Source organism: Mustelus asterias, chromosome 24 (assembly GCF_964213995.1).
Source record: "Mustelus asterias chromosome 24, sMusAst1.hap1.1, whole genome shotgun sequence".
Classification (NCBI taxonomy): Eukaryota; Metazoa; Chordata; class Chondrichthyes; order Carcharhiniformes; family Triakidae; genus Mustelus; species Mustelus asterias.
This window is the reverse complement of record NC_135824.1, coordinates 44,029,284-44,053,098: the sequence shown is the minus strand read 5'-3', so window position 1 is coordinate 44,053,098 and position 23,815 is coordinate 44,029,284. Positions and strand designations below refer to the sequence as shown.

Sequence of the window (23,815 nt, the reverse complement as noted above, 5' to 3'; positions counted from 1 at the left end):
AATGTGTGTGCGCGAGTGAGTGAATGTGTGTGTGCGCGAGTGTGTGTGTGTGTGCGAGTGTGTGAATGTGTGTGTGTGCGAATGAGTGAATGTGTGTGTGCGCGAGCGAGTGAATGTGTGTTTGCGCGAGCGAGTGAATGTGGGTGTGTGCGAGTGAGTGAATGCGTGTGTGTGCGCGAGTGAGTGAATGTGTGTGTGCGCGAGTGTGTGTGTGTGCGCGAGCGAGTGAATGTGTGTTTGCGCGAGCGAGTGAATGTGTGTGCGCGCGAGCGAGAGAATGTGTGTGCGCGAGCGAGTGAATGTGTGTGCGCGCGAGCGAGAGAATGTGTGTGTGCGCGAGCGAGAGAATGTGTGTGTGCGCGTGCGAGTGAATGTGTGTGTGCGCGAGCTAGTGAATGTGTGTGTGCGCGAGCGAGTGAATGTGTGTGCGCGCGAGCGAGAGAATGTGTGTGTGCACGAGCGAGTGAATGTGTGTGCGCGCGAGCGAGAGAATGTGTGTGTGCGCGAGCGAGAGAATGTGTGTGTGCGCGAGCGAGTGAATGTGTGTGTGCGCGAGCAAGTGAATGTGTGTGTGCGCGAGTGAGTGAATGTGTGTGTGCGCGAGTGAGTGAATGTGTGTGCGCGAGTGAGTGAATGTGTGTGTGCGCGAGTGAGTGAATGTGTGTGTGTGCGAGAGTGAATGTGTGTGTGCGCGAGTGTGAGTGTGTGTGCGCGAGTGAGTGTGTGTGCGCGAGTGAGTGAATGTGTTCGTGTGCGAGTGAGTGAATGTGTGTGTGCGCGAGTGAGTGAATGTGTGTGTGCGCGAGTGAGTTAATGTGTGTGTGCGCGAGTGTGTGCGAGTGAGTGAATGTGTGTGTGCGCGAGTGTGTGCGAGTGAGTGAATGTGTGTGTGCGCGAGTGAGTGAATGTGTGTGTGCGCGAGTGAGTGAATGTGTGTGTGCGCGAGTGTGTGCGAGTGAGTGAATGTGTGTGTGCGCGAGTGTGTGCGAGTGAGTGAATGTGTGTGTGCGCGAGTGTGTGCGAGTGAGTGAATGTGTGTGTGCGCGAGTGAGTGAATGTGTGTGTGCGCGAGTGAGTTAATGTGTGTGTGCGCGAGTGTGTGCGAGTGAGTGAATGTGTGTGTGCGCGCGAGAGTGAATGTGTGTGCGCGAGAGAGAATGTGTGTGTGCGCGAGTGTGTGTGAATGTGTGTGTGCGAGTGTGTGAATGTGTGTGTGCGCGAGTGTGTGTGTGTGTGCGAGTGTGTGAATGTGTGTGCGCACGAGTGAGTGAATGTGTGTGTGCGCGCGTGTGTGTGCGAGTGAGTGAATGTGTGTGTGCGCGAGTGAGTGAATGTGTGTGCGCGAGTGAGTGAATGTGTGTGTGCGCGCGAGAGTGAATGTGTGTGCGCGAGAGAGAATGTGTGTGTGCGCGAGTGTGTGTGTGTGTGCGAGTGTGTGAATGTGTGTGTGCGCGAGTGAGTGAATGTGTGTGTGCGCGAGCGAGTGAATGTGTGTTTGCGCGAGTGAGTGAATGTGTGTGTGCGCGAGCAAGTGAATGTGTGTGTGCGCGAGCGAGTGAATGTGTGTGTGCGCGAGCGAGTGAATGTGTGTGCACGAGTGAGTGAATGTGTGTGCGCGAGTGAGTGAATGTGTGTGTGCGCGAGTGAGTGAATGTGTGTGTGCGTGAGTGTGTGAATGTGTGTGTGCGCGAGTGTGTGAATGTGTGTGCGCGAGTGAGTGAATGTGTGTGTGCGCGAGTGTGTGTGTGTGTGTGCGCGCGAGTGAGTGAATGTGTGTGTGCGCGAGTGTGTGAATGTGTGTGTGCGTAAGTGAGTGAGTGAATGTGTGTGTGCGCGAGTGAGTGAATGTGTGTGTGCGTGAGTGTGTGCGAGTGAGTGAATGTGTGTGCGCGAGTGAGTGAATGTGTGTGTGCGCGAGTGAGTTAATGTGTGTGTGCGCGAGTGTGTGCGAGTGAGTGAATGTGTGTGCGCGCGAGACTGAATGTGTGTGTGCGAGTGTGTGAATGTGTGTGTGCGCGAGTGAGTGAATGTGTGTGTGCGCGAGCGAGTGAATGTGTGTTTGCGCGAGCGAGTGAATGTGTGTTTGCGCGAGTGAGTGAATGTGTGTGTGCGCGAGCAAGTGAATGTGTGTGTGCGCGAGCGAGTGAATGTGTGTGTGCGCGAGCGAGTGAATGTGTGTGCACGAGTGAGTGAATGTGTGTGCGCGAGTGAGTGAATGTGTGTGTGCGCGAGTGAGTGAATGTGTGTGTGCGCGAGTGAGTGAATGTGTGTGTGCGCGAGTGAGTTAATGTGTGTGCGCGCGAGTGTGTGCGAGTGAGTGAATGTGTGTGCGCGAGTGTGTGCGAGTGAGTGAATGTGTGTGTGCGCGAGTGTGTGCGAGTGAGTGAATGTGTGTGTGCGCGAGTGAGTGAATGTGTGCGTGCGCGAGTGTGTGCGAGTGAGTGAATGTGTGCGTGCGCGAGTGTGTGCGAGTGAGTGAATGTGTGTGTGTGCGAGTGAGTGAATGTGTGTGTGCGCGAGTGAGTGAATGTGTGTGTGCGCGAGTGTGTGCGAGTGAGTGAATGTGTGTGTGCGTGAGTGTGTGCGAGTGAGTGAATGTGTGTGTGCACGAGTGTGTGCGAGTGAGTGAATGTGTGTGTGCGCGTGTGTGCGAGTGAGTGAATGTGTGTGTGCGCGAGTGTGTGCGAGTGAGTGAATGTGTGTGTGCGCGTGTGTGCGAGTGAGTGAATGTGTGTGTGCGCGAGTGTGTGCGAGTGAGTGAATGTGTGTGTGCGTGAGTGTGTGCGAGTGAATGTGTGTGTGCGTGAGTGTGTGCGAGTGAGTGAATGTGTGTGTGCGCGAGTGTGTGCGAGTGAGTGAATGTGTGTGTGCCCGTGTGTGCGAGTGAGTGAATGTGTGTGTGCCCGAGTGTGTGTGAGTGAGTGAATGTGAGTGTGTGCGTGCGTGAGTGTGTGCGAGTGTGCGCGTGTGCGTGCGTTTGTGTGTGTGTGTGTGCGTGCGTTTGTGTGAGTGTGTGTGTTTATTTTTAATGCTGATTGCGGTCACCCTAACCCTATAGAGATAGTGCCCTGATCTCGATGGAGCCAGTGTTGTGGGTCTATCAGGCCCTGCCCCACCACAGTGATGGTGAAAAACACGCCCCCAGATATTGTTTTTTGCGCAGAGTGCACTAAAATGCAGAGAGAAAGCTCGGCCCTGCAGCTGCACAGTGATTTTCTCTCCTCAGCCAACACCATGTGCTCTGAGGGGAAGGTTCGCCCCGTGTCTGCTGCAGAATGTTTAAGGAGGAGGATGGGGTGTCAAACAGGCACCTTAGTCCTGGATGGGATTGAGCTTCCTGAGAGTTGTTGGAACTGCACTTATCCCTCTGTGGGGGTGGGTGGGAAGGAGTAAGTGGGAGGTTGTAGCAAGGCCAGGGGTGGGTGGGAAGGAGTAAGCAAGAGGTTGTAACAAGGCCAGGAGTGGGTGGGAAGGAGTAAGCAAGAGGTTGTAGCAAGGCCAGGGGTGGGTGGGAAGGAGTAAGCAGGAGGTTACTGGCAAGGCCACTGTATTGGGAATGTAGAGATGATGAGTAACCAATCAGCTCTTAACCAAAGGGACAACACGATGTGCTCCTCCATGGAGTCCAGCTCTGAAGGAGGAGGATGCTCAAAGCACCAGCAGAACCTGCTGATGTTCTCTGAGCCATGTTAATGGATCTGTGATGGCTGCTTCAATCTGAAGGACAGATTAACAATTTATCCCACCTCACCACCAGGTCAGCCACTCACTGGAAGGTCAGTCAAGTTTCAATGTGTTGAAGCCCTGAGTAGCACTAGGACCCATGACAGAAGCAGTCAGTGGTTTCAGATAAAGCTCGGCACAACATCGTGGGCCGAAGGGCCTGTTCTGTGCTGTACTGTTCTATGTTCAGTGGGCCATTCAGCCCCTCTAGCCTGTTCTGCCATTCAATATTCAATGGCTGATCCTCAATCTCAATACATATAAAATATATATCACTTCTGACTCTGAGGTGCTACTAATTGAGTTTACAGGAGTCAAGCTAAGTTACGGTCAATGAATTGTCTGTCAGAACTGCTCCCGGCATATCCATACTGCAAAAATAGGAAGTGCAGATACCACTACACTGGAGACACAAGGCACTGCATTCATCGGCATGGCTGACTTCACAAAGAGAAGGAAGACTTCTGAATATTAATGAGCGTTACTACTGTTCACCTAAAAAGACCATTCATGTGTTTTCAGAAGATAGAATATGTGCTGAATTTTCACATTGCATTGAAGTAGGTTGATTAATAGATTTTAACAGACATTTATTGGAAACTTTTTTTTGCTATTTGCTGGATCTTTCTATGATGGAGTGAGAGACACGGGGCACAATCCTACTGGCCCGTTCATGCCACACTCCCGCTGCAGCGAACACAGAGAATCTGGCAACAAGCTAAATCTCTGGGTGGAAAATCCCACTGGCATGAACGGTTGGGGAAATTCCGGACAGAGTCAGGTCAGGAAAAACTTGCATTCACTTAGCATCTTTCAGGACCCAGGGACATCTCCAAGCACCTTACACACAATTAAACACTTGTAAACGTTCGCCACTGTTGTGATGTTTGGAAATGTGGCAGCTAACACCACATGCAGCCTGCTCCTGCAAGGCGATAACTATCTGAATATATTATGCTGGTTGAGCTATAGGGAGGTTTTCTGGTGCAGTGGGCAGTGTCCTTGTTTCTGTTCAGAAGCTCCGGGTTTGAGCCCCACTTCGGGGCACAATGGCCAAGGAAGGCATGTTCGCTACATTCGCATGTAACACTCCATTCTGCACTCTCTCCTTTCCTTCTCTATGAACGGTATGCTTTCTCTGTATAGCGTGCACGAAACAATACTTTTCACTGTATGCTAATACATGTGACAATGATAAATCAAATCAGTGTTGGCCAAACAAGTTGATTATCAGCCTGTAAATCCTTCCAATATGCCTGTAGGTAAGACCAGGAGAGTTTTCTGATCAGTCACATTGCAGGAGGCAACAGCAAACCACTCAATACTTTGCCCAGCGTAATCACGGTCCCATCCAATGGGGGTCCATGGTCACCAAGTTCCACTTTGGGTGTGGTGCCTGGAGGAAGTTGAGCAATTTGCAGACAGGGCCTGGGTTTCAGGTCTCATCTGAAGTACAACATCGCACTGCACCAAAGCGCCAAACATGGACTTTGTCTTCATGTCTCCAGTGGAGCTTGAAATCAGAGGTGGGAGTGCTATCACTGACAGGTAGGTAAGGTGGTTAAGAAGGCATATGTGATACTATATATGTGATATATTTTAGTAAGGCGTTTGATAAAGTCCCCCATGGTCGGCTTATGAAGAAAGTAAGGATGTGTGGGATAGAGGGAAGTTTGGCCGATTGGATAGGTAACTGGCTATCTAACAGAAGACAGAGGGTGGTGGTGGATGGAAAATTTTCGGACTGGAAACCGGTTGCCAGCGGAGTGCCACAGGGATCAGTGCTTGGTCCTCTGCTATTTGTCATTTTTATAAATGACTTGGAAGAGGGGGCTGAAGGGTGGATCAGTAAATTTGCTGATGACACCAAGATTGGTGGAGTAGTGGATGAGGTGGAGGGCTGTTGTAGGCTGCAAAGAGATATAGATAGGATGCAGAGCTGGGCTGAAAAATGGCAAATGGAGTTTAACCCTGACAAATGCGAGGTGATTCATTTTGGTAGGACAAATTTAAATGTGGATTACAGGGTCAAAGGTAGGGTTCTGAAGAATGTGGAGGAACAGAGAGATCTTGGGGTTCATATCCATAGATCTCTGAAGGTTGCCACTCATGGATAGAGCCGTGAAGGCCTATAGTGTGTTGGCGTTCATTAACAGGGGGTTTGAGTTTAAGAGCCGTGGGGTTATGCTGCAACTGTACAGGACCTTGGTGAGACCACATTTGAAATAGTGTGTGCAGTTCTGGTCACCTCACTATAAGAAGGATGTGGAGACACTGGAAAGAGTGCAAAGGAGATTTACCAGGATGCTGCCTGGTTTGGAGGGTAGGTCTTATGAGGAAAGGTTGAGGGAACTTGGGCTTTTCTCTTTGGAGCGGAGAAGGTTGAGAGGAGACTTGATAGAGGTTTATAAGATGATGAGGGGGATAGATAGAGTGAACGTTCAAAGACTATTTCCTCGGGTGAATGGAGCGGTAACTAGGGGGCATAACTATAGGGTTCATGGTGGGAGATATAGGAAGGATGTCCGAGGTAGGTTTTTTACTCAGAGAGTGGTTGGGGTGTGGAATGGATTGCCTGCAGTGATAGTGGAGTCAGAAACTTTAGGAACATTTAAGAAGCTATTGGATAGGCACATGGAGTACTTCGGGATGATAGGGAGGAAATAGCTTGATCTGGGTTTCAGACAAAGCTCGGCACAACAACGTGGGCCGAAGGGCCTGTTCTGTGCTGTACTGTCCTATGTTCTACGTTCTATACTTGCCTTTATTAGCTGAGGCATAGAATATAAGAACAGGGAGATTATGATGGAACTATATCAAACGCTCGTTAGGCCACAGTTAGAATACTATGTGGAATTCTGGGTCGCCACATTACAGGAAGGGTGTGATAGCACTGGAAAGGATACAGAGGAGATTCACCAGGACGTTGCCTGGGCTGGAGCGTTTCAGAAGTAGCACAGTGGTTAGCACTGCTGCTTCACAGCTCCAGGGTCCCGGGTTCAATTCCCGGCTCGGGTCACTGTCTGTGTGGAGTTTGCACATTCTCCTCGTGTCTGCGTGGGTTTCCTCCGGGTGCTCCGGTTTCCTCCCACAGTCCAAAGATGTGCGGGTTAGGTTGATTGGCCAGGTTAAAAATTGCCCCTTAGAGTCCTGGGATGTGTAGGTTAGAGGGATTAGCGGGTAAATATGTGGGGGTAGGGCCTGGGTGGGATTGTGGTCGGTGCAGACTCGATGGGCCGAATGGCCTCCTTCTACACTGTAGGGTTTCTATGATTTCTAGAAGCTGGTTAGGTTGGGGTTGTTTTCCTTAAGAGCAGAGAAAGCTGAGGGGGGACATCATAGAATCCCTACAGTTTAGAAGAGGCCATTCAGCCCATCATGTTCATACCCGACTCTAACAGAGCATCCCACCCAGGCCCTTTCCCACACCCTATCCCCATATATTTCCCAAGGCAAGTCCATCTAACCTACACATCTTTGGACACTATGGGGCAAGTTAGCACGGCCAATCATCGAAACCTGCACATCTTTGGACCTGATTGAGGTGTACAACATTATGAGGGATAGAGATAGGGTGGATAGGAAGAAACCTTTCCCATTAATAGGGAGATCAATAACCAGGGGGCACAGATTTAAGGTAAGGAGCAGGAGATCTGAGGTGGTGGGAATCTGGAACTCGCTGCCTGAAAGGCTGGTAGAGGCGGAACCCTCACAACATTTAAGAAGCATTTAGAAGAGAACTTGAAACACCACAGCAAACAAGGCTATGGACCAAGTGCTGGGAAATGGGATTAGAATAGATAGGTGTTTGATAGTAGGTGCAGACACGATGGGCTGAAGGGCCTCCTTTGTGCTGCAGAACTCTATGACTCTTTGAACATTTTGTAGTTGCAAAATTGCTGAGTTCAGACAGAAAAAGGTAGAGATTTTACACACAGCAACAGGTCATTTGGTTTGGCCATGCTAAATTGCACCTTAGTGTCAGAAATGTGCAGGATTAGGTGGATTGGCCGTGATCATAGAATCCCTACAGTGCAGAAGGAGACCATTCAGCCCATCGAGTCTGCACCGGCCACAATCCCACCCAGCTCTATCCCCATAATCTCATGCATTTACCCTAGCTAGTCCCCCTAACATTAAGGGGCAATTTAGCATGGACAATCCACCTAACCTGCACATCTTCGGACTGTGGGAGGAAACCAGAGCACTTGGAGAAAACCCACGCAGACACGAGGAGAATGTGCAAACTCCACACAGACAGTGACCCGAGCTGGGAATGGAACCCAGATCCCTGGCGCTGTGAGGCAGCAGCGCTGACCACTGCGCCACCGTGCCGCCAGTGCACAGGGATAGCGTGGAGGGGTGGGTCTGGGAGGGAGGCTCTTTCGAAGAGTCAGTGCAGACTCGGTGGACCGGATGGCTCTTTCTGCACTGTAGGGATTCTATGGAGCCACTCGAATGCTCCAGTCATTACCTGAGGTTATGGGATGCCAACTCCACTGCTCCGAGACTGAAACTGGAAATGAGCGACTCTTTCAACAACACTCGGAACTCAGTGTCAGCAGGAAAGCTTTAGAATCATGCTTTCTCAGTCATCCTTAACATTCGGAAGAATCTTACACTGTTAACCTTTGGGTTTAATGGTTTTTAAAAAAGCTATTCCGCAGTAGATTCAGTGGTATGACATTTTTATGAGGTTAATGATACACAGTCTGCCAAAGCAGTCAGTTTATTAATCCAGATGGCCTCTCCTCAATCAGCTGCCTCCAGAGCGTTTGGATGCCAGGGAAATATTAGCATAAAAATAAAATAATATTTACAAGAACCTTAGTACAACATAGCAGTATTGAACTTACATTAAACAAAGAACAAGGAACAGGCCCTTCAGCCCTCCAAGCTTGTGCCGATCATGATGCCCTAACTAAACGAAAAAAAAAACCTTCTGCCCTTACTGGGTCCGTATCCCTCTATTCGCTCCCTATTCATGGACCCATCCAGATGCCTCTTAAATGTTGCTAATGTGCCTGCTTCCACCACCTCCTCTGGCAGCGCGTTCCAGGCACCCACCCCTCTCTGCGTGGAAAAACTTCCCCCGCACATCTCCCTTAAACTTTCCCCCTCTCACCTTGAACCTGTGACCCCTTTCTAATTGACACTTACACCCTGGGAAAACAGCCTCTGACCATCCACCCTCTTTGCCTCTGATAATTTTATAGGCCTCTACCAGGTCTCCCCCTCAGCCTGTCTTTCCAGTGAAAACAATCCTAGTTTATTCAACCCTTCCTCATAGACAACAAACACCCTCGAGATTAAAGTTGTAACTGACCAAAGCTAAGCACCATCTCCCTGGGTTTCTCTTCATTTAATCTGTAGGGAACAAGTTTTCAGCGTGCAATAGATGGCAGCGCTGTAGCTTAAGTTTATTTTCTTTTTATTATGGTCTTAATTCATCAGCCATGTTGTTCGCATCACCAGTGACAGGCCCGTAAACCAGTATGGCTCTCTCCATATGCAGTCCAGGTTTGGAGTTATACTGCTGGATGCTTTACTCAGATTGTAATAAAGAACAAAGAACAGTACAGCACAGGAACAGGCCCTTCGGCGCTCCAAGTCTGTGCCGATCATGATGCCTGCCTAAACTAAAACCATATGCACTTACGGAGTCCGTATCCTTCCATTCCCATCCTATTCACGTATTTGTCTAGTTGCCCCTTAAATGCCGCTATCGTCCCTGCTCGCACCACCTCCCCGGGCAGCGGGTTCCAGACATTCACCACCCTCTGTGTAAAACATTTGCCTCACACAGCTCCTCTAAACTTTTCCCCACGCACCTTAAACCTTAAAGTTGGGATAAAATCCTTGTGTTGACACCAGTGGAGACTGTGAGTCTCAGACTTTGTCCTGTAGTTAAGCTGCCAGTTCACATTTACAACCCGTCTGTCGATTGCTTGTGTTATTAGCACAAAGATTCGCATGAGCAGATGTTCTTTTCAGTGCATCAACTGGGACAAGCAGACTAATTATTTGCTGGAGAGGGTATTTGCGTGGTGAAGATTAATCAGATTTAATAACCATGCTGGCATGTTTCCTGTCCCATGACAGGTCAGAACAATCCCCACTACCCATCCATTTCCAAAAGAAAGACCTGCGCTTATATAGCGCCTTTCATCACTCACGCTCCATTTGAACAGGTTGCTTTGCGGAGATGATGATTCTGGCTGGATAAAGAGGGTACTATTGAACCATAGAATAAATACAGTACAGAGGTAGGCCATTCGGCTCATCAAATCTGCACCAATTCTCCAAAAGAGCATCTTACCCAGGCCCTTCCCCCTGCCCTATCCTATAACCCTGTGCATTTACCTTGGCTAATCCACCAAACCTGATACCTTTGGACATTAAGGATCAATTTATCATGGCCAATGCACCTAACCCACACATCTTTGGACTGTGGGAGGAAAACCGGAGCACCCGGAGAAAACCCACACAAACACGGGGAGAATGTGCAAACTCCGCACAGACAGTGAACCAAGCTGGGAATTGAACCCAGGTTCCTGGCACTTCGGCAGCAGTGCTAACCACCGTGCCGTCTGTCACTGGTAGCGTGATCAACTTGGGCCGAAGAATTAAGACGGTAGTTTGACAGATGAGGGTTACCTCTACCGTTTCAACAGGTCCTCACTGTGAACTTGTACCACCAACTTGACCAGCCTGAGATCATCCTTCTCTGACCATGTTGTTCAATCCATGATTTCTTAGAAACCCTGAACTCCAGCTTCAAACTGTCTTGTTTGGAAAAAGAAGCAACTCAAACATTGTAGAATAAAAACTAACTGGCAAGCTTTGCCAGATTGTTTCACAAGGTAGCCCAAATCCAAAATGAAACAGCCATAACAGATCAGAGGGCAGTTTTCTTCCAATGCTTGAAGCATAATATTCATTCATTCAGAATATTTACATCTGAGGCTCCAATCAAGTATAAAATCTGAGGCTGTTCTCGGAGGGCAAAAGCGGGAGGGGGGCGGGTTTCAATTTCTCTTTGGTTATTTGTATTCCTGGTCCCAGGGACTGAGTGTGGAGGACAGGGAGGTTCCCAATTGCATTGCCAATCCCAAATGGATTATTAACCCTGAATTGGATTATTAACCCTGAATTGGATTATTAATCCTACATTGGATTGCCAATCTCAATTCAATTGCCAATCAGTGCTATGTTAGAATAGATGGGATTACTATCTCAATGGAAACAAATTAAAACATGCTACCGTGCAAAGGGACCTGGGGGTCCTTGTGCATGAGACGCAAAAGCCCAGTCTGCAGGTACAACAGGTGATCAAGAAGGCAAATGGGATGTTGGCCTATATTGCGAAGGGGATAGAATATAAAAGCAGGGATGTCTTGATGCACCTGTACAGGGCATTGGTGAGGCCGCAGCTGGAATACTGTGTGCAGTATTGGTCCCCTTATATGAGGAAGGATATATTGGCATTGGAGGGAGTGCAGAGAAGGTTCACCAGGTTGATACCGGAGATGAGGGGTTTGGATTATGAGGAGAGGCTGAGGAGATTGGGTTTGTACTCGTTGGAGTTTAGAAGGATGAGGGGGGATCTTATGGAGACTTATAAGATAATGCGGGGGCTGGATAGGGTGGAGGCGGAGAGATTCTTTCCACTTAGTAAGGAAGTTAAAACTAGAGGACACAGCCTCAAAATAAAGGGGGGTCGGTTTAAGACAGAGTTGAGGAGGAACTTCTTCTCCCAGAGGGTGGTGAATCTCTGGAATTCTCTGCCCACTGAGGTGGTGGAGGCTACCTCGCTGAATATGTTTAAAGCGCGGATGGATGGATTCCTGATCGGTAAGGGAATTAAGGGTTATGGGGATCAGGTGGGTAAGTGGTACTGATCCACGTCAGATCAGCCATGATCTTATTGAATGGCGGGGCAGGCTCGAGGGGCTAGATGGCCTACTCCTGCTCCTATTTCTTATGTTCTTAAAGCTACAGCACAAACAGGCCCTTCGGCCCACAAGTTGCGCCGAACAATTTCCTTACCTTCTCGGCTCACCTATAACCCTCTATCTTACTAACCTCCATGAACCTATCCAAAAGTCTCTTAAAAGACTCAATCGAATCCGCTTCCACCACCACTACCGGCAGCCGATTCCACGCACCCACCACCCTCTGAGTGAAAAACTTACCCCTAACATCTCCTCTGTACCTACTCCCCAGCACCCTAAACCTGTGGGCTCTTGTGACAACCATTCCAGCCCTGGGTAAAAGCCTCTGAGAATCCACTCTATCAATACCTCTCAACATCTTATACGCCTCTATCAGGTCACCTCTCATCCTTCGCTACTCCAAGGAGAATAGACCTAGCTCTCTCAACCTATCCTCATAAGACATACCACTTAATCCCGGCAACATCCTTGTAAATCTCCTCTGCACCCGTTCTGTTGACTGACCCTCACAAAGATAGTGGGAGGAAGATTGATATCTCTCTTGCATTTCCGGGCAAAGGAGGGAACTGAATGGTCAGGGGTCCCAGTGCTAGTGGCCACCTGATTACAAAGTGTTGAGTGGGGATAAGCTTGATCCCTTCATGGTCAGAGTGTTCACCATGGATGTCCACACAGGTCACTTGGGTAGGAGTAGTCAATGGACGTTAAACAGAATTTGGGCTGAGGGAGGAGCTGGAGGGGAAGGAAGTTTCCATTTCATTTCCATTTTGTCCCACTCGATGTAAATCCCACTCCGTGATGATCCCAAGCAATGCCCGGAATGTCATAGAAATGTGGCTGTGACTCATCAGGAATTTACAATGCAGAAAATAAATTAAATTTATGGGCACAGTACCTCCTCCACCAGTTGCAGCATACGGCGAGTGCTTTCCAGGGACTGTGAAGAGAGAGAAACACACAGTTAGACCATCGCAAACAACGTGAAGGCATCATTTTACCAGCAGCAAATGCCCTTTGATAAACAAAAGACACAAAAAGAGCAACCTTTAACCTCTTCAGTGCCCCGACAAGCTCCAAGAACGAACACAGAAAGAACTTGCATTTATATAGCACCCTTTCCCAAACTCAGAGGAAAACATGGTGGCCGTGTTGCACACAGCAGGATCCCACAATAAGCAATGTTATAATGGCCAGGTAATCTGCTTTTAGTGATGCTGGTTGAGGGTTAAATATTTGCCGAGACACAGAGGGGAACTGTCCCTTCCCCAGATCCCCCGACAAGCACCGAGCAACCAGTGCCCAATCTCAACCCTGCACTGAGATTGGAAACAAATCCTCCTTATTGGATATAGAGTGGAATGGTGTACGAGTGCTGAGAAATATAATTAATTAATAATAAAAATGCCAATTTGCACACATTCCTGTCTGTAAAACCATACTTCCTGATGACATGTTTTTCTCACACTTTTGGATCAACTTTTCCCATTATAAATTCCAATCTCGACATTTATAATGGAAAGTGTTTATGTAAACATGTCACGCCCAAAATGTGAGCTGCTTTGTTCTTGCTTGTCTGTCCGCTGTGTTGCCTTCATTAGCTCGCTGGCTCCCCATCTCATCTACCTGGGCAGTTCAGTGAAGGTGGTTGATGATTTAAGTTTATTTATGAGTGTCACAAGTAGGCTTACATTAACACTGCAATGAAGTTACTGTGAAAATCCCCTTGTCACCACAACCTGTTCGGGTACACTGAGGGAGAATTTAGCATGGTCAATGCACCTATCCAGCATGTCTTTCGGACTGTGGGAGGAAACCGGAGCACCCGGAGGAAACCCATGTAGACACGGGGAGAATGTGCAGACTCCGCACAGACAGTGACCCGAGCCGGGAATCGAACACGGGTCCCTGGCGTTGTGAGGCAGCAGTGCTAACCCACTGTGCCACCCTGCCGCCCATTACCTCGGATGGTTAGAGTGTGATGCTAACACAGGGTGATCCCAAAGTCACAGGATCAATCCCTATACTGGCCGATGTGGCTGCTCACCCTTAATGCATGTCCATGTCTTATCCCAAGTTTGGGAGTCTGCCAAGTATGGGTAGCTCTGTACAGAGTGTGCCCCATTCCTCTGACTGAGCTTACAATTTCTCTGGCAGACAGAGCAAGGACACAGGTCTGTGCTTGTGTTATAAAGCGGAGGTTGACACCCCTCTGAGAACTAACAACAAAACACCCAAAGAGTACCTCGCCTTATAATCTGTAAAGTGGTGCAACCTGTTCTTCAGCAACTTCTCGTGGTTAAATAAATCCCTGACACTCACCCTAAAATCAACACGTAACAATTTATTTATCTAACTAACAGTGAACAACTTAACTAAATTATTAACAAACCGAATAAAACAAGATTCTAATGGAATGCTGTTCCAATAAATACAATTCCCACTCATGAACAAAAACATACCGTTCATAGATAAGGGAAGGAGAGAGAGCAGAATTTAGTCACTCTCTAAATTACAACCAGGTTTGTATCTTCTGCAATATTCTGGGCCTCCTCTATTGATTCTTCTGCCTGGAACTTCTTCCTTCTTTGGTACCTTTGTTATCTAGATTGTGTTTTGAGCTGTGGCAGGTGACAGTTTTTCTCTCCTTCTGTCCCACTGCCCCCTTCTTTTATACCCGTGATGACACATCAATATTTCCCACAACAGGATTGATCCTAGGTTGTCAAAACCGTCAGATTTAAATTTAATAGATTCTTGGTATCTAAGTGCCTAATTCAAATTGATTTGCTAAATTCAAATATTCAAAAGCCTGTTGCCTTGGTGAAACTGTTGCTTGGCCTTTCGATACAAATGCTTCAGTTTGGGACTCTCTGTGTACTTGCATTTTTTTAACTCCCTAAGCATGGAAAAAGCACCACCTTTTAAAAGGGACCATGCAATGCATTTCCCCCTTGCATTAGAGAAGCACCACTCTACAATTACACTCCCCAACTTCACAACACTTGTGTGTGTGTGTGGATACTTTTATTGACAATTACCGTTTCCTAGTGATTACCCTAGCTATTACTGTAACACTACATTCTGCACTCTCTCCTTTCCTTCTCTATGAACGGTATGCTTTGTCTGTAAAGCGCGCAAGAAACAATACTTTTCACTGTATGTTAATACATGTGACAATAATAAATCAAATCCTGCACAAAAACACAGAGTTGGAGAATGGTGGCATAGTGGCACTGTGACTAGACGAGTGGGGTTGGGGGTGGGGGGTGTTGCCACCTTCTTTCTCACAGCCTGGCAGTGCCACATTACAGTCAGCGTTGTGGTTGTGTGGACTGAGAGTGATGGGAGCCTGTGATCACTGCTGCTAAGAAAGAAGGTGGCAACACTCCTCTACCTCCCCCCCCCCCCACACACACACAGACACACACACACACACAGACACACACACAGACACACACACAGACCTGATTGTGGAGTATACACAATGGAGACGCGAAGAGGTTAATACCATCCAGTTTAGACTGCAGCTTTGAGGTTCAGCAAGGGGTTAACAGAATAGACAACTGGCAGACAGTGTAAGCAGGACCAGAGGGAAATTAACCGAGTTACTGTCAGTGCTGCTGTTAATCTATTTCAATATCCGATGCTGTCTCACTTGTTATATGCGTTATATTACAATATCGCACACTTTGCACAGACAGTAACCCAAAAGATTCTATTTCTCCTCCATTGCTGTCCAATCACTGGGCCGTGGAATAGTCACAGTTAACTCCTTCATCTCTCCACCTCTCTCTCTCCGTGGGTGGCACGGCAGCAGTGGGTTAGCACTGCTGCCTCATAGCGCCAGGGACCCGGGTTCAATTCCCGGCTTGGGTCACTGTCTGTGTGGAGTCTGCACATTCTCCCCGTGTCCGCCTGGGTTTCTTCCGGATGCTTCGATTTCCTCCCACGGTCCGAAAGATGTGTGGGTTAGGTGGATTGGCCATGCTAAATTGACCCTAGTGTCAGGGGGATTAGCAGGGTAAATATATGGGGTTACGGGAATAGTGGCGGGTGGGACTGTGGTCGGTGCAGACTCGATGAGCCAAATGCACTATTGGAATTCTATGATTCTGAAGTTCGAAGTGATTTTATTTTTTCTAACTCCTGCAGGGTAACTATTGGCGTGAGGCAAGCAGGAACATCCAAAGTTAGCGATTTAAATCAGTTTGGTGGATGGTTCCCAGTATCATTGACCAGGGCAGGTTAACCTTTCTGGACAGTAGCCGGGTTAACCTGTACCCAAGAACGTCCCAGAGGGTTTCCCCAGAGCATCATTGGGGTAATCCCCAAATTGGGCACTGGGGAGCCCAGAAGCTGCACCTCCCCTTTCTCTCTCCACAGACGCTGCCTGGCCTGCTGTGCATTTTCAGCAGCTTTTGTTTCTCTGTGAGATTCCCAGCATCCGAAGTATTTTTGCTTTTGTAAGGACGCATCAGAGAGGGTGAGCCAAGGGGAGAGAGAGAGAGAGGCAGAGTGGTGTCAGTGAGGGGAATACGGAGCTCCGTGAGCAGATAACTCGAGGCCTGGCCACTCACGGTGGCAATACTCCAGACCAGAATGCAGAGGAAAGCTGAGAGCCTGGTGGGCTGGGCTGCTGGCTGCTGATATCAGGATGAGGCCATGGAGAGCAATGAGGATTTTAAACTCGAGGTTTTGTTGGAGTGAAAGCCAATTAAGATCAGCAAGCACAGGCCTGGTGGATCCCCTAGAGCAGAGCTTTAACCAACGTGCTCTCCTCTTACTCTGCAACTGAAAGGCTGAAATTCTCTTTCAGAAAAATAAACAGCAGCGTTAAATCAGCCAGGACTCTGCTCCTGCCCCTTGTCTGTTGTTCCATTTAATCCTCCCTCTTCCCTATTGGTATCTCACTTAACAAACCACCATATCCCAATGATCAGGAAGGTGGGTGTTTGTTTTTGCTCTTTGCAGTCTCAGGTCCCACTAACACACAGCCACGAGCTGTCAGCACTAATTACCCGCTTCCCCATCACACACTGCGGCCTCCCGTCTTTAATATCTCCTCCATCCTCAAGGTCAAACCTCTCCCGATCTCGCCGCTTCCATTCTCACTCTCCTATTATTCGCTGCCCCGGTCACCCTCAGGGAAACTCGGTGAAATTACTGCCAACCTGGTCCCTTCGTTATTTTACAAGCAGACGGAGGATTTCTGTGCCACAGAGAAATAAGACGTAGCAATCTCAGCCACTCCAGATTCACAAAACTCAAGGAAAACATTTTTTAAAAAAATGTTGATACTAACATGCATCACTCATTTGAAGAAAAAGGAAGGCTATTTTTCTAAAGCTCTATCGTGTCACTCAGAAATGTCTCAACGAGTTGAGCTGCAATGATTATCACAACTATCAAGACCTCCTACAACCCCAGCCTACCCTTCTCAGAGGGTGGTGAATCTCTGGAATTCTCTGCCCACTGAAGTGGTGGAGGCTACCTCGCTGAATATGTTTAAATCACGGGTAGATAGATTCCTGATCGGTAAGGGAATTAGGGGTTACGGGGATCAGGCGGGTAAGTGGTACTGATCCACTTCAGATCAGCCATGATCTTATTGAATGGCGGGGCAGGCTCGAGGGGCTAAATGGCCTACTCCTGCTCCTATTTCTTATGTTCTTATGTTCCAGTGTGAGGCCTAGGGTATTGTCTCCAGAGGTATTGTCTCTTAGGGAAGGAAATCTGCCGTCCTTACCCGGTCTGGCCTACATGTGACTCCAGAGCCACAGCAATGTGGTTGACTCTCAACTGCCCTTCAAGGGCAAATAGGGGTGGGCAATAAATGCTGGCCCAGCCAGCGACGCCCATGTCCCACAACTGAATAAAAAAACCACACTGACTGCCGATCCTTGGCTGAGACCACACTGTCGCCTTGCAATGTCACCCACCCCCAGTGACCATGTTGTCAATCTAATCAGGTGACACTCAGTCCTCTACAGAGACTTATTCAAACAAGGCCCTGCTGTTAGGATTGACAGGAATCCCACACAAATCAAAGGTGGGGGAATGCAGTCAGGGTGGGTGGGGCGGGGTGGGGGGGGTTGTGGGGTGAGGAGGAGTCCCGCGTAGCGTCTGGTCTGGATACCTTAAATAGTTACTCTGAAGTTCGAAGTGATTTTACTGATCTATTGCTGAGTTACAGAATACCTCATGCACCCCTCCCACAGCCTCTAAGATCAATATACCCCTCCTGACTAATGTAATGTGTTCTCCTGTATCCTTTCAACCAGGTGTGACTGTAATAAATACAATAAAAGATGTGGATTAAGCCATGGAAAATTGCCTCTTAGCGTCAGGGGGATGAGCAGGGTAGCTATGGGGGTTACAGGGATAGGGTCTGGATGGGATTGTGGTCGGTGCAGACTCGATGGGCTGTAATTCTGCCACTTTAGAAATGATCAGTGCAATAATTTGTGTGCATAGCTCTTGTACAAAAAGGATACTGGAGTTATTGAAACGAACACACACTCCCTCGTGCGCGCGTGCACACACACTCGCTCTCTCTCACACACACACACAGTCCCACACTCACTCTCTCTCTCACACACATACGCACACACTCTCACACACACTCCCTCGTGCGCTCTCTCTCACACACACTCTTGTTCTCTCACACAGTCCCTCGCTCTCTCTCACACACACTCTTGTTCTCTCACACAGTCCCTCGCTCTCTCTCACACCCTCCCTCTCTCTCACACACACACCCTCCTTCTCTCTCACACACACCCTCCCTCGCTCTCTCTCACACACACACCCTCCCACTCTCTCTCACACACACCCTCCCTCTCTCTCTCACACACCCTCCTTCGCTCTCTCACACACACACTCCCTCGCTCTCTCTCACACACACCCTCGTTCTCTCACACAGTCCCTCGCTCTCTCTCACACCCTCCCTCTCTCTCTCACACACACCCTCCCTCTCTCTCACACACACACCCTCCCTCTCTCTCACACACACACCCTCCCTCTCTCTCTCACACACACACCCTCCCTCTCTCTCACACACACACCCTCCCTCTCTCTCACACACACACCCTCCCTCTCTCTCACACACACACCCTCCCTCTCTCTCTCACACACACCCTCCCTCTCTCTCTCACACACACCCTCCCTCTCTCTCTCACACACACCCTCCCTCTCTCTCTCACACACACCCTCCCTCTCTCTCTCACACACACCCTCCCTCTCTCTCTCACACACACACCCTCCCTCTCTCTCACACACACCCTCCCTCTCTCTCTCTCACACACACCCTCCCTCTCTCTCTCACACACACCCTCCCTCTCTCTCTCACACACACACCCTCCCTCTCTCTCTCACACACACCCTCCCTCTCTCTCACACACACACCCTCCCTCTCTCACACACACCCTCCCTCTCTCTCTCACACACACCCTCCCTCTCTCACACACACACCCTCTCTCTCACACACACACCCTCCCTCTCTCTCACACACACACCCTCCCTCTCTCTCACACACACACCCTCCCTCTCTCACACACACACACCCTCCCTCTCTCACACACACCCTCCCTCTCTCTCTCACACACACCCTCCCTCTCTCTCTCACACACGCACACACTTCCTCAGACAGGAAGAACTGCTAGTTACAAGAGCTTGTTGTTTTTAGTTCATTTAAATCACGGATAGGCAAAGATTTGGGGCCGCAGCGGGCAATCGTCTGCACAAGTAATCAAAATCGCAGAAGAGGTGGTGAACTGTGGAACTTTACAGTACCAGATTCTGACAACTTTTGACAAAGTAGACAAAGAAAAGCAGCTCCCGTTAACGAATGGCTGAAGGAACTGGTGACACATTTAAGGTTTCGGGCAAGATTTCATAGAAATCATAGAAACCCTACAGTGCAGAAGGAGGCCATTCGGCCCATCGAGTCTGCACCGACCACAATCCCACCCAGGCCCTACCCCCACACATTTTACCCGCTAATCCCTCTAACCTACACATCCCAGGACTCTAAGGGGCAATTTTTTTAACCTGGCCAATCAACCTAACCCGCACATCTTTGGACTGTGGGAGGAAACCGGAGCACCCGGAGGAAACCCACGCAGACACGAGGAGAATGTGCAAACTCCACACAGACAGTGACCCGAGCCGGGAATCGAACCCGGGACCCTGGAGCTGTGAAGCAGCAGTGCTAACCACTGTGCTACCGTGCCGCCCAGGAGGGGGTGTGAGGAAAAGAAATTTTACACAGCGAGTGGTAATGATCTGAAACCTGCTGCCTCGGAGGGTGGTGGAAGAGGAGGCAATTAATAATTTCAAAAGGAAATTGGATGGGCGTTTGAGGGAAATAAACTTGCAGAACTACAGCGATATAGTGAGGGAATAGGACTGATTGGATTGCTCTAGAGAGAGCTGGCATGAAGTTGATGGGCCAAATGGCCTTTGTCTCTGCCACAGTGATTCTATAAGAGATTAATCAGAATGACTAATCTGTGTCGGGGGGTGGGGGTGGGGAGGGATGAGCAGTGATTATGTAACTGGTCGCTGTAACGGATGGGCCGTTCTCGAAGGGAACGAGAAGGTTGAAAGAAGATGTGATGACTGCTTTTAGGATTTGAAAGGGGATGGATGATGTTCACTGTAACAATTCGTTTCACTTTGAACAGTAAATCCAGGGGACATGGCTTCATGCTTGGAGGAGGAATAATCTCAACCATGAGTTCCCAACCATACTTCATAAAGCAAGTGGCCAATCTATGGAGGAATGCCGGGGGGACACAATGGAAGTCTGAGTTCATTCAAATGCATATTTAGATAGATTTCTTTAGATAAGATCATAAGATATAGGCGCAGAATTAGGCCACTTGCCCCATCGAGTCTGCTCCGCCATTTAAACATGGCTGATAAGTTCCTCAACCCCATTCTCCTGCCTTTTCCCTGTAACCTTTGATCCCCTTACCAATCAAGAACCCATCTATCTCTGTTTTAAATACACTCAGTGACCCGGCCTCCACAGCCTTCTGTGGCAATGAGTTCCACAGATTCACCACCCTCTGGCTAACTGACCTGCATAATAAGATATAAGGTGTAGATACGCAGAGGGACCTGGGTGTGCAAGTCCACAGATCCTTGAAGGTGACGTCACAGGTGGAGAAGGTGGTGAAGAAGGCATATGCCATGCTTGCCTTTATAGGACGGGGCATAGAGTATAAAAGTTGGGGTCTGATGTTGCAGATGTATAGAACGTTGGTTCGGCCGCATTTGGAACACTGCGTCCAGTTCTGGTCGCCACACTACCAGAAGGACGTGGAGGCTTTAGAGAGAGTGCAGAGGAGGTTTACCAGGATGTTGCCTGGTATGGAGGGGCTTAGTTATGAGGAGAGGTTGGGTAAACTGGGGTTGTTCTCACTGGAAAGACGGAGGATGAGGGGTGACGTAATCGAGGTGTATAAAATTCTGAAAGGCATAGATAGGGTGAACGGTGGGAAGCTTTTTCTCAGGTCGGCGGTGACGTTCACGAGGGGTCATAGGTTCAAGGTGAGGGGGGGGGCGGGTTTAACACGGATATCAGAAGGACGTATTTTACACAAAGGGTGGTGGGGGCCTGGAACGCGCTGCCAGGCAAGGTGGTGGAGGCGGACACACTGGGAACGTTTAAGACTTATCTAGATAGCCACATGAACGGAGTGGGAATGGAAGGATACAAGAGAATGGTCTAGTTTGGACCAGGGAGCGGCGCGGGCTTGGAGGGCCGAAGGGCCTGTTCCTGTGCTGTATTGTCCTTTGTTCTTTGTCTAAGTTTGGGTCTTGAGTAACTTGATACATGGCGTTCGGTGAATGTAACCAGTTTGGGGAGAACAGTTGAGTTTGTTCACAAACCTCTCCATGTATCCTGTCTGGATCTGTTATAGACTGATCGATAGAGATCTATCACTTTAATTGATTGACAACTCCATTCTTGTTTCCAACTAGCTGCACCGTTGATTTAGCAATTCCAAACTTCCTGTGCAATGGGAGAATGAATTTACAGAGAAATACCCTCTGGGATGGGCCTCTCACCTCATCCGTTATCTGGTCAGCACAGCGCTGCATCTCCTCCAGCTCCGACCTCATATCCACATTGCCGTCCATGCCGCCCCCGTTGGTTAATCGTGCCGTCACGTCACGAACAAGCACTTGTGGTTGCACAAGGCACAGTGGCTTTCAAGGATCTGAAAATCAGAGAGAGGGGAACACGTTAGCACACCTATCACATCGAGAGCACTTATTGTCAGCCGTCACTCAGCTGATATTACTCCCATCACTGAGGCAGCAGATCATGGGTCTGAGTCACACTCCAAATACCCCACTCCAGTGCAGTACTGAAGGAGCACTGCACTGTCATGGGACATTGGTGAACCAGATGAGTTTTGAATGACAATTGATGATAGTTTCATGGTCACCATTACTGAGACTAGTTTTATATTCCAGATTTATACATTGAATTTAAATTCCACCCGCTGCCCCGGTGCAATTTGAACCCAAGTTCTCAGGAGCAGCCCGGGAGCCACATGCAGTCCAACTCGGTTCCGAGTGCGGCCCCACCAGACATTCTGTTGACCGCTGCCCATGCGCAGGGTTGCCACATTCTGCTGATTTCTGCCTTTTGAATACAATTTTTTTTAAAATTAATTTGTGGCATGTGGGCTTCACTGGCTGGGCAAGCATTTATTGCCCATCCTCGGTTGCCCTTGAACTGGGTGGCTTGCTGGGACCATTTCAGAGGAGCAATTGAGAGTCAACCACATTGCTGCGGTTCTGGAGTCACATGTAGGCCAGACCGGGTAAGGATGGCAGATTTCCTTTCCTAAAGAATATGAGTGAACCAGATGGGCTTCTTCTGACAGTTGGCAATGGTTTCACGGTCATCAGTCGATTCTTCATTCCAATGTTAAACTGTTGCTTTGTCTATGCTCTTAGGTAAATGTAGAAGATGCCATAACGTAATCATAAAGAATCTCGAGATTCATCAAAGAGTAGAATCACAGAATGAATAAAGCACAGAAAGAGGCCATTCAGCCATCATGTCCATGGTGATTCTCCACAAGAGCAACTCATCTGGTCTCATTCCTGTCTTTTCCCCACAACACTCTAATTACTTTCTCTTCAGGCGAATGCCCAGATACCTCTGGTTCTTGAACCTTTCACCAACGGGAACAGTTTCTCTCTATCAACTCTGTCCATTCGCTTTGTGATTTTTAAACACAATTAAATCTTCTCTCAATCTTCTTCTTCTTTTCTGGAAAGAAAACAGTTTCTCCAATCCATCCACAGAAGCCCCTCGTCCATTCTCATAAATCTTTTCTGCACACTGTCTAAAACCTTCACATTCGTCCTAAGGTTTTTTTTTGTTCTTTCAACTCAGTGTGTTGGCCAATATTTCTCCCTCAACGTTTGTCAATAAAACAGATGATCCAGTCGTCATTATCACTGTTTGTGGGACCTTGCTGTGTGAAAACTGGCTGCTGCTTTCTCCACAACACTGAGGAGGAAGCAAAAGCAGAACCTTGGTTGTAAAGTACTTTGGAACTTGAAAGGTCTCGCCTGACACCAGTTAACTGTCATGATGTGGAGATGCCGGCGTTGGACTGGGGTAAACACAGTAAGAAGTTTAACAACACCAGGTTAAAGTCCAACAGGTTTATTTGGTAGCAATAAACCTGTTGGACTTTAACCTGGTGTTGTTAAACTTCTTACCAGTTAACTGTAACAACAGTGAGTATACTTCTGAAGTACTCTGTTGATAGTGAAGCACTTTGGGACATTTGCAGAATGTGGGAGACTATTTTATATAAATGCCAATTCGCTGTTCTACTGGGTAACTGAGAAATCCCACGCTCAATAGAAATGGAGTTCTGTCATTGAGCAGCAATGCTCACTTATTTATTCATTCGTGGCAATCGCTGGCAAGGCCAGCATTTATTGTCCATCCCTAATTGCCCTTGAATTTAGTGTCTTGCTCGGCTATTTCAGAGGGCAGTTCAGAGTCAAGCACATTCCTGTGGCTCTGGAGTCACATGTAGAACATAGAACATAGGACATTACAGCGCAGTACAGGCCCTTCGGCCCTCGATGTTGCGCCG

General features: G+C 48.5%; 1 protein-coding gene across 1 annotated transcript in view; it reads right to left on the bottom strand.

Moving 5' to 3' along the window:
- LOC144511064 (synaptosomal-associated protein 25-like) overlaps positions 1-21,904 on the bottom strand; it is a 93,163-nt gene extending 71,259 nt beyond the window's left edge. Inside the window, exons 1-2 of the mRNA XM_078241034.1 lie at positions 21,753-21,904; positions 12,574-12,615 (exon numbers count right to left, since the gene is read on the bottom strand). Of these exons, the coding sequence (XP_078097160.1) occupies positions 12,574-12,615; positions 21,753-21,824 (114 nt within the window). The 5' untranslated portion in view covers positions 21,825-21,904. The remainder of the gene's footprint in view (positions 1-12,573; positions 12,616-21,752) is intronic.
- Between the last annotated feature and the right edge of the window lie 1,911 nt (positions 21,905-23,815).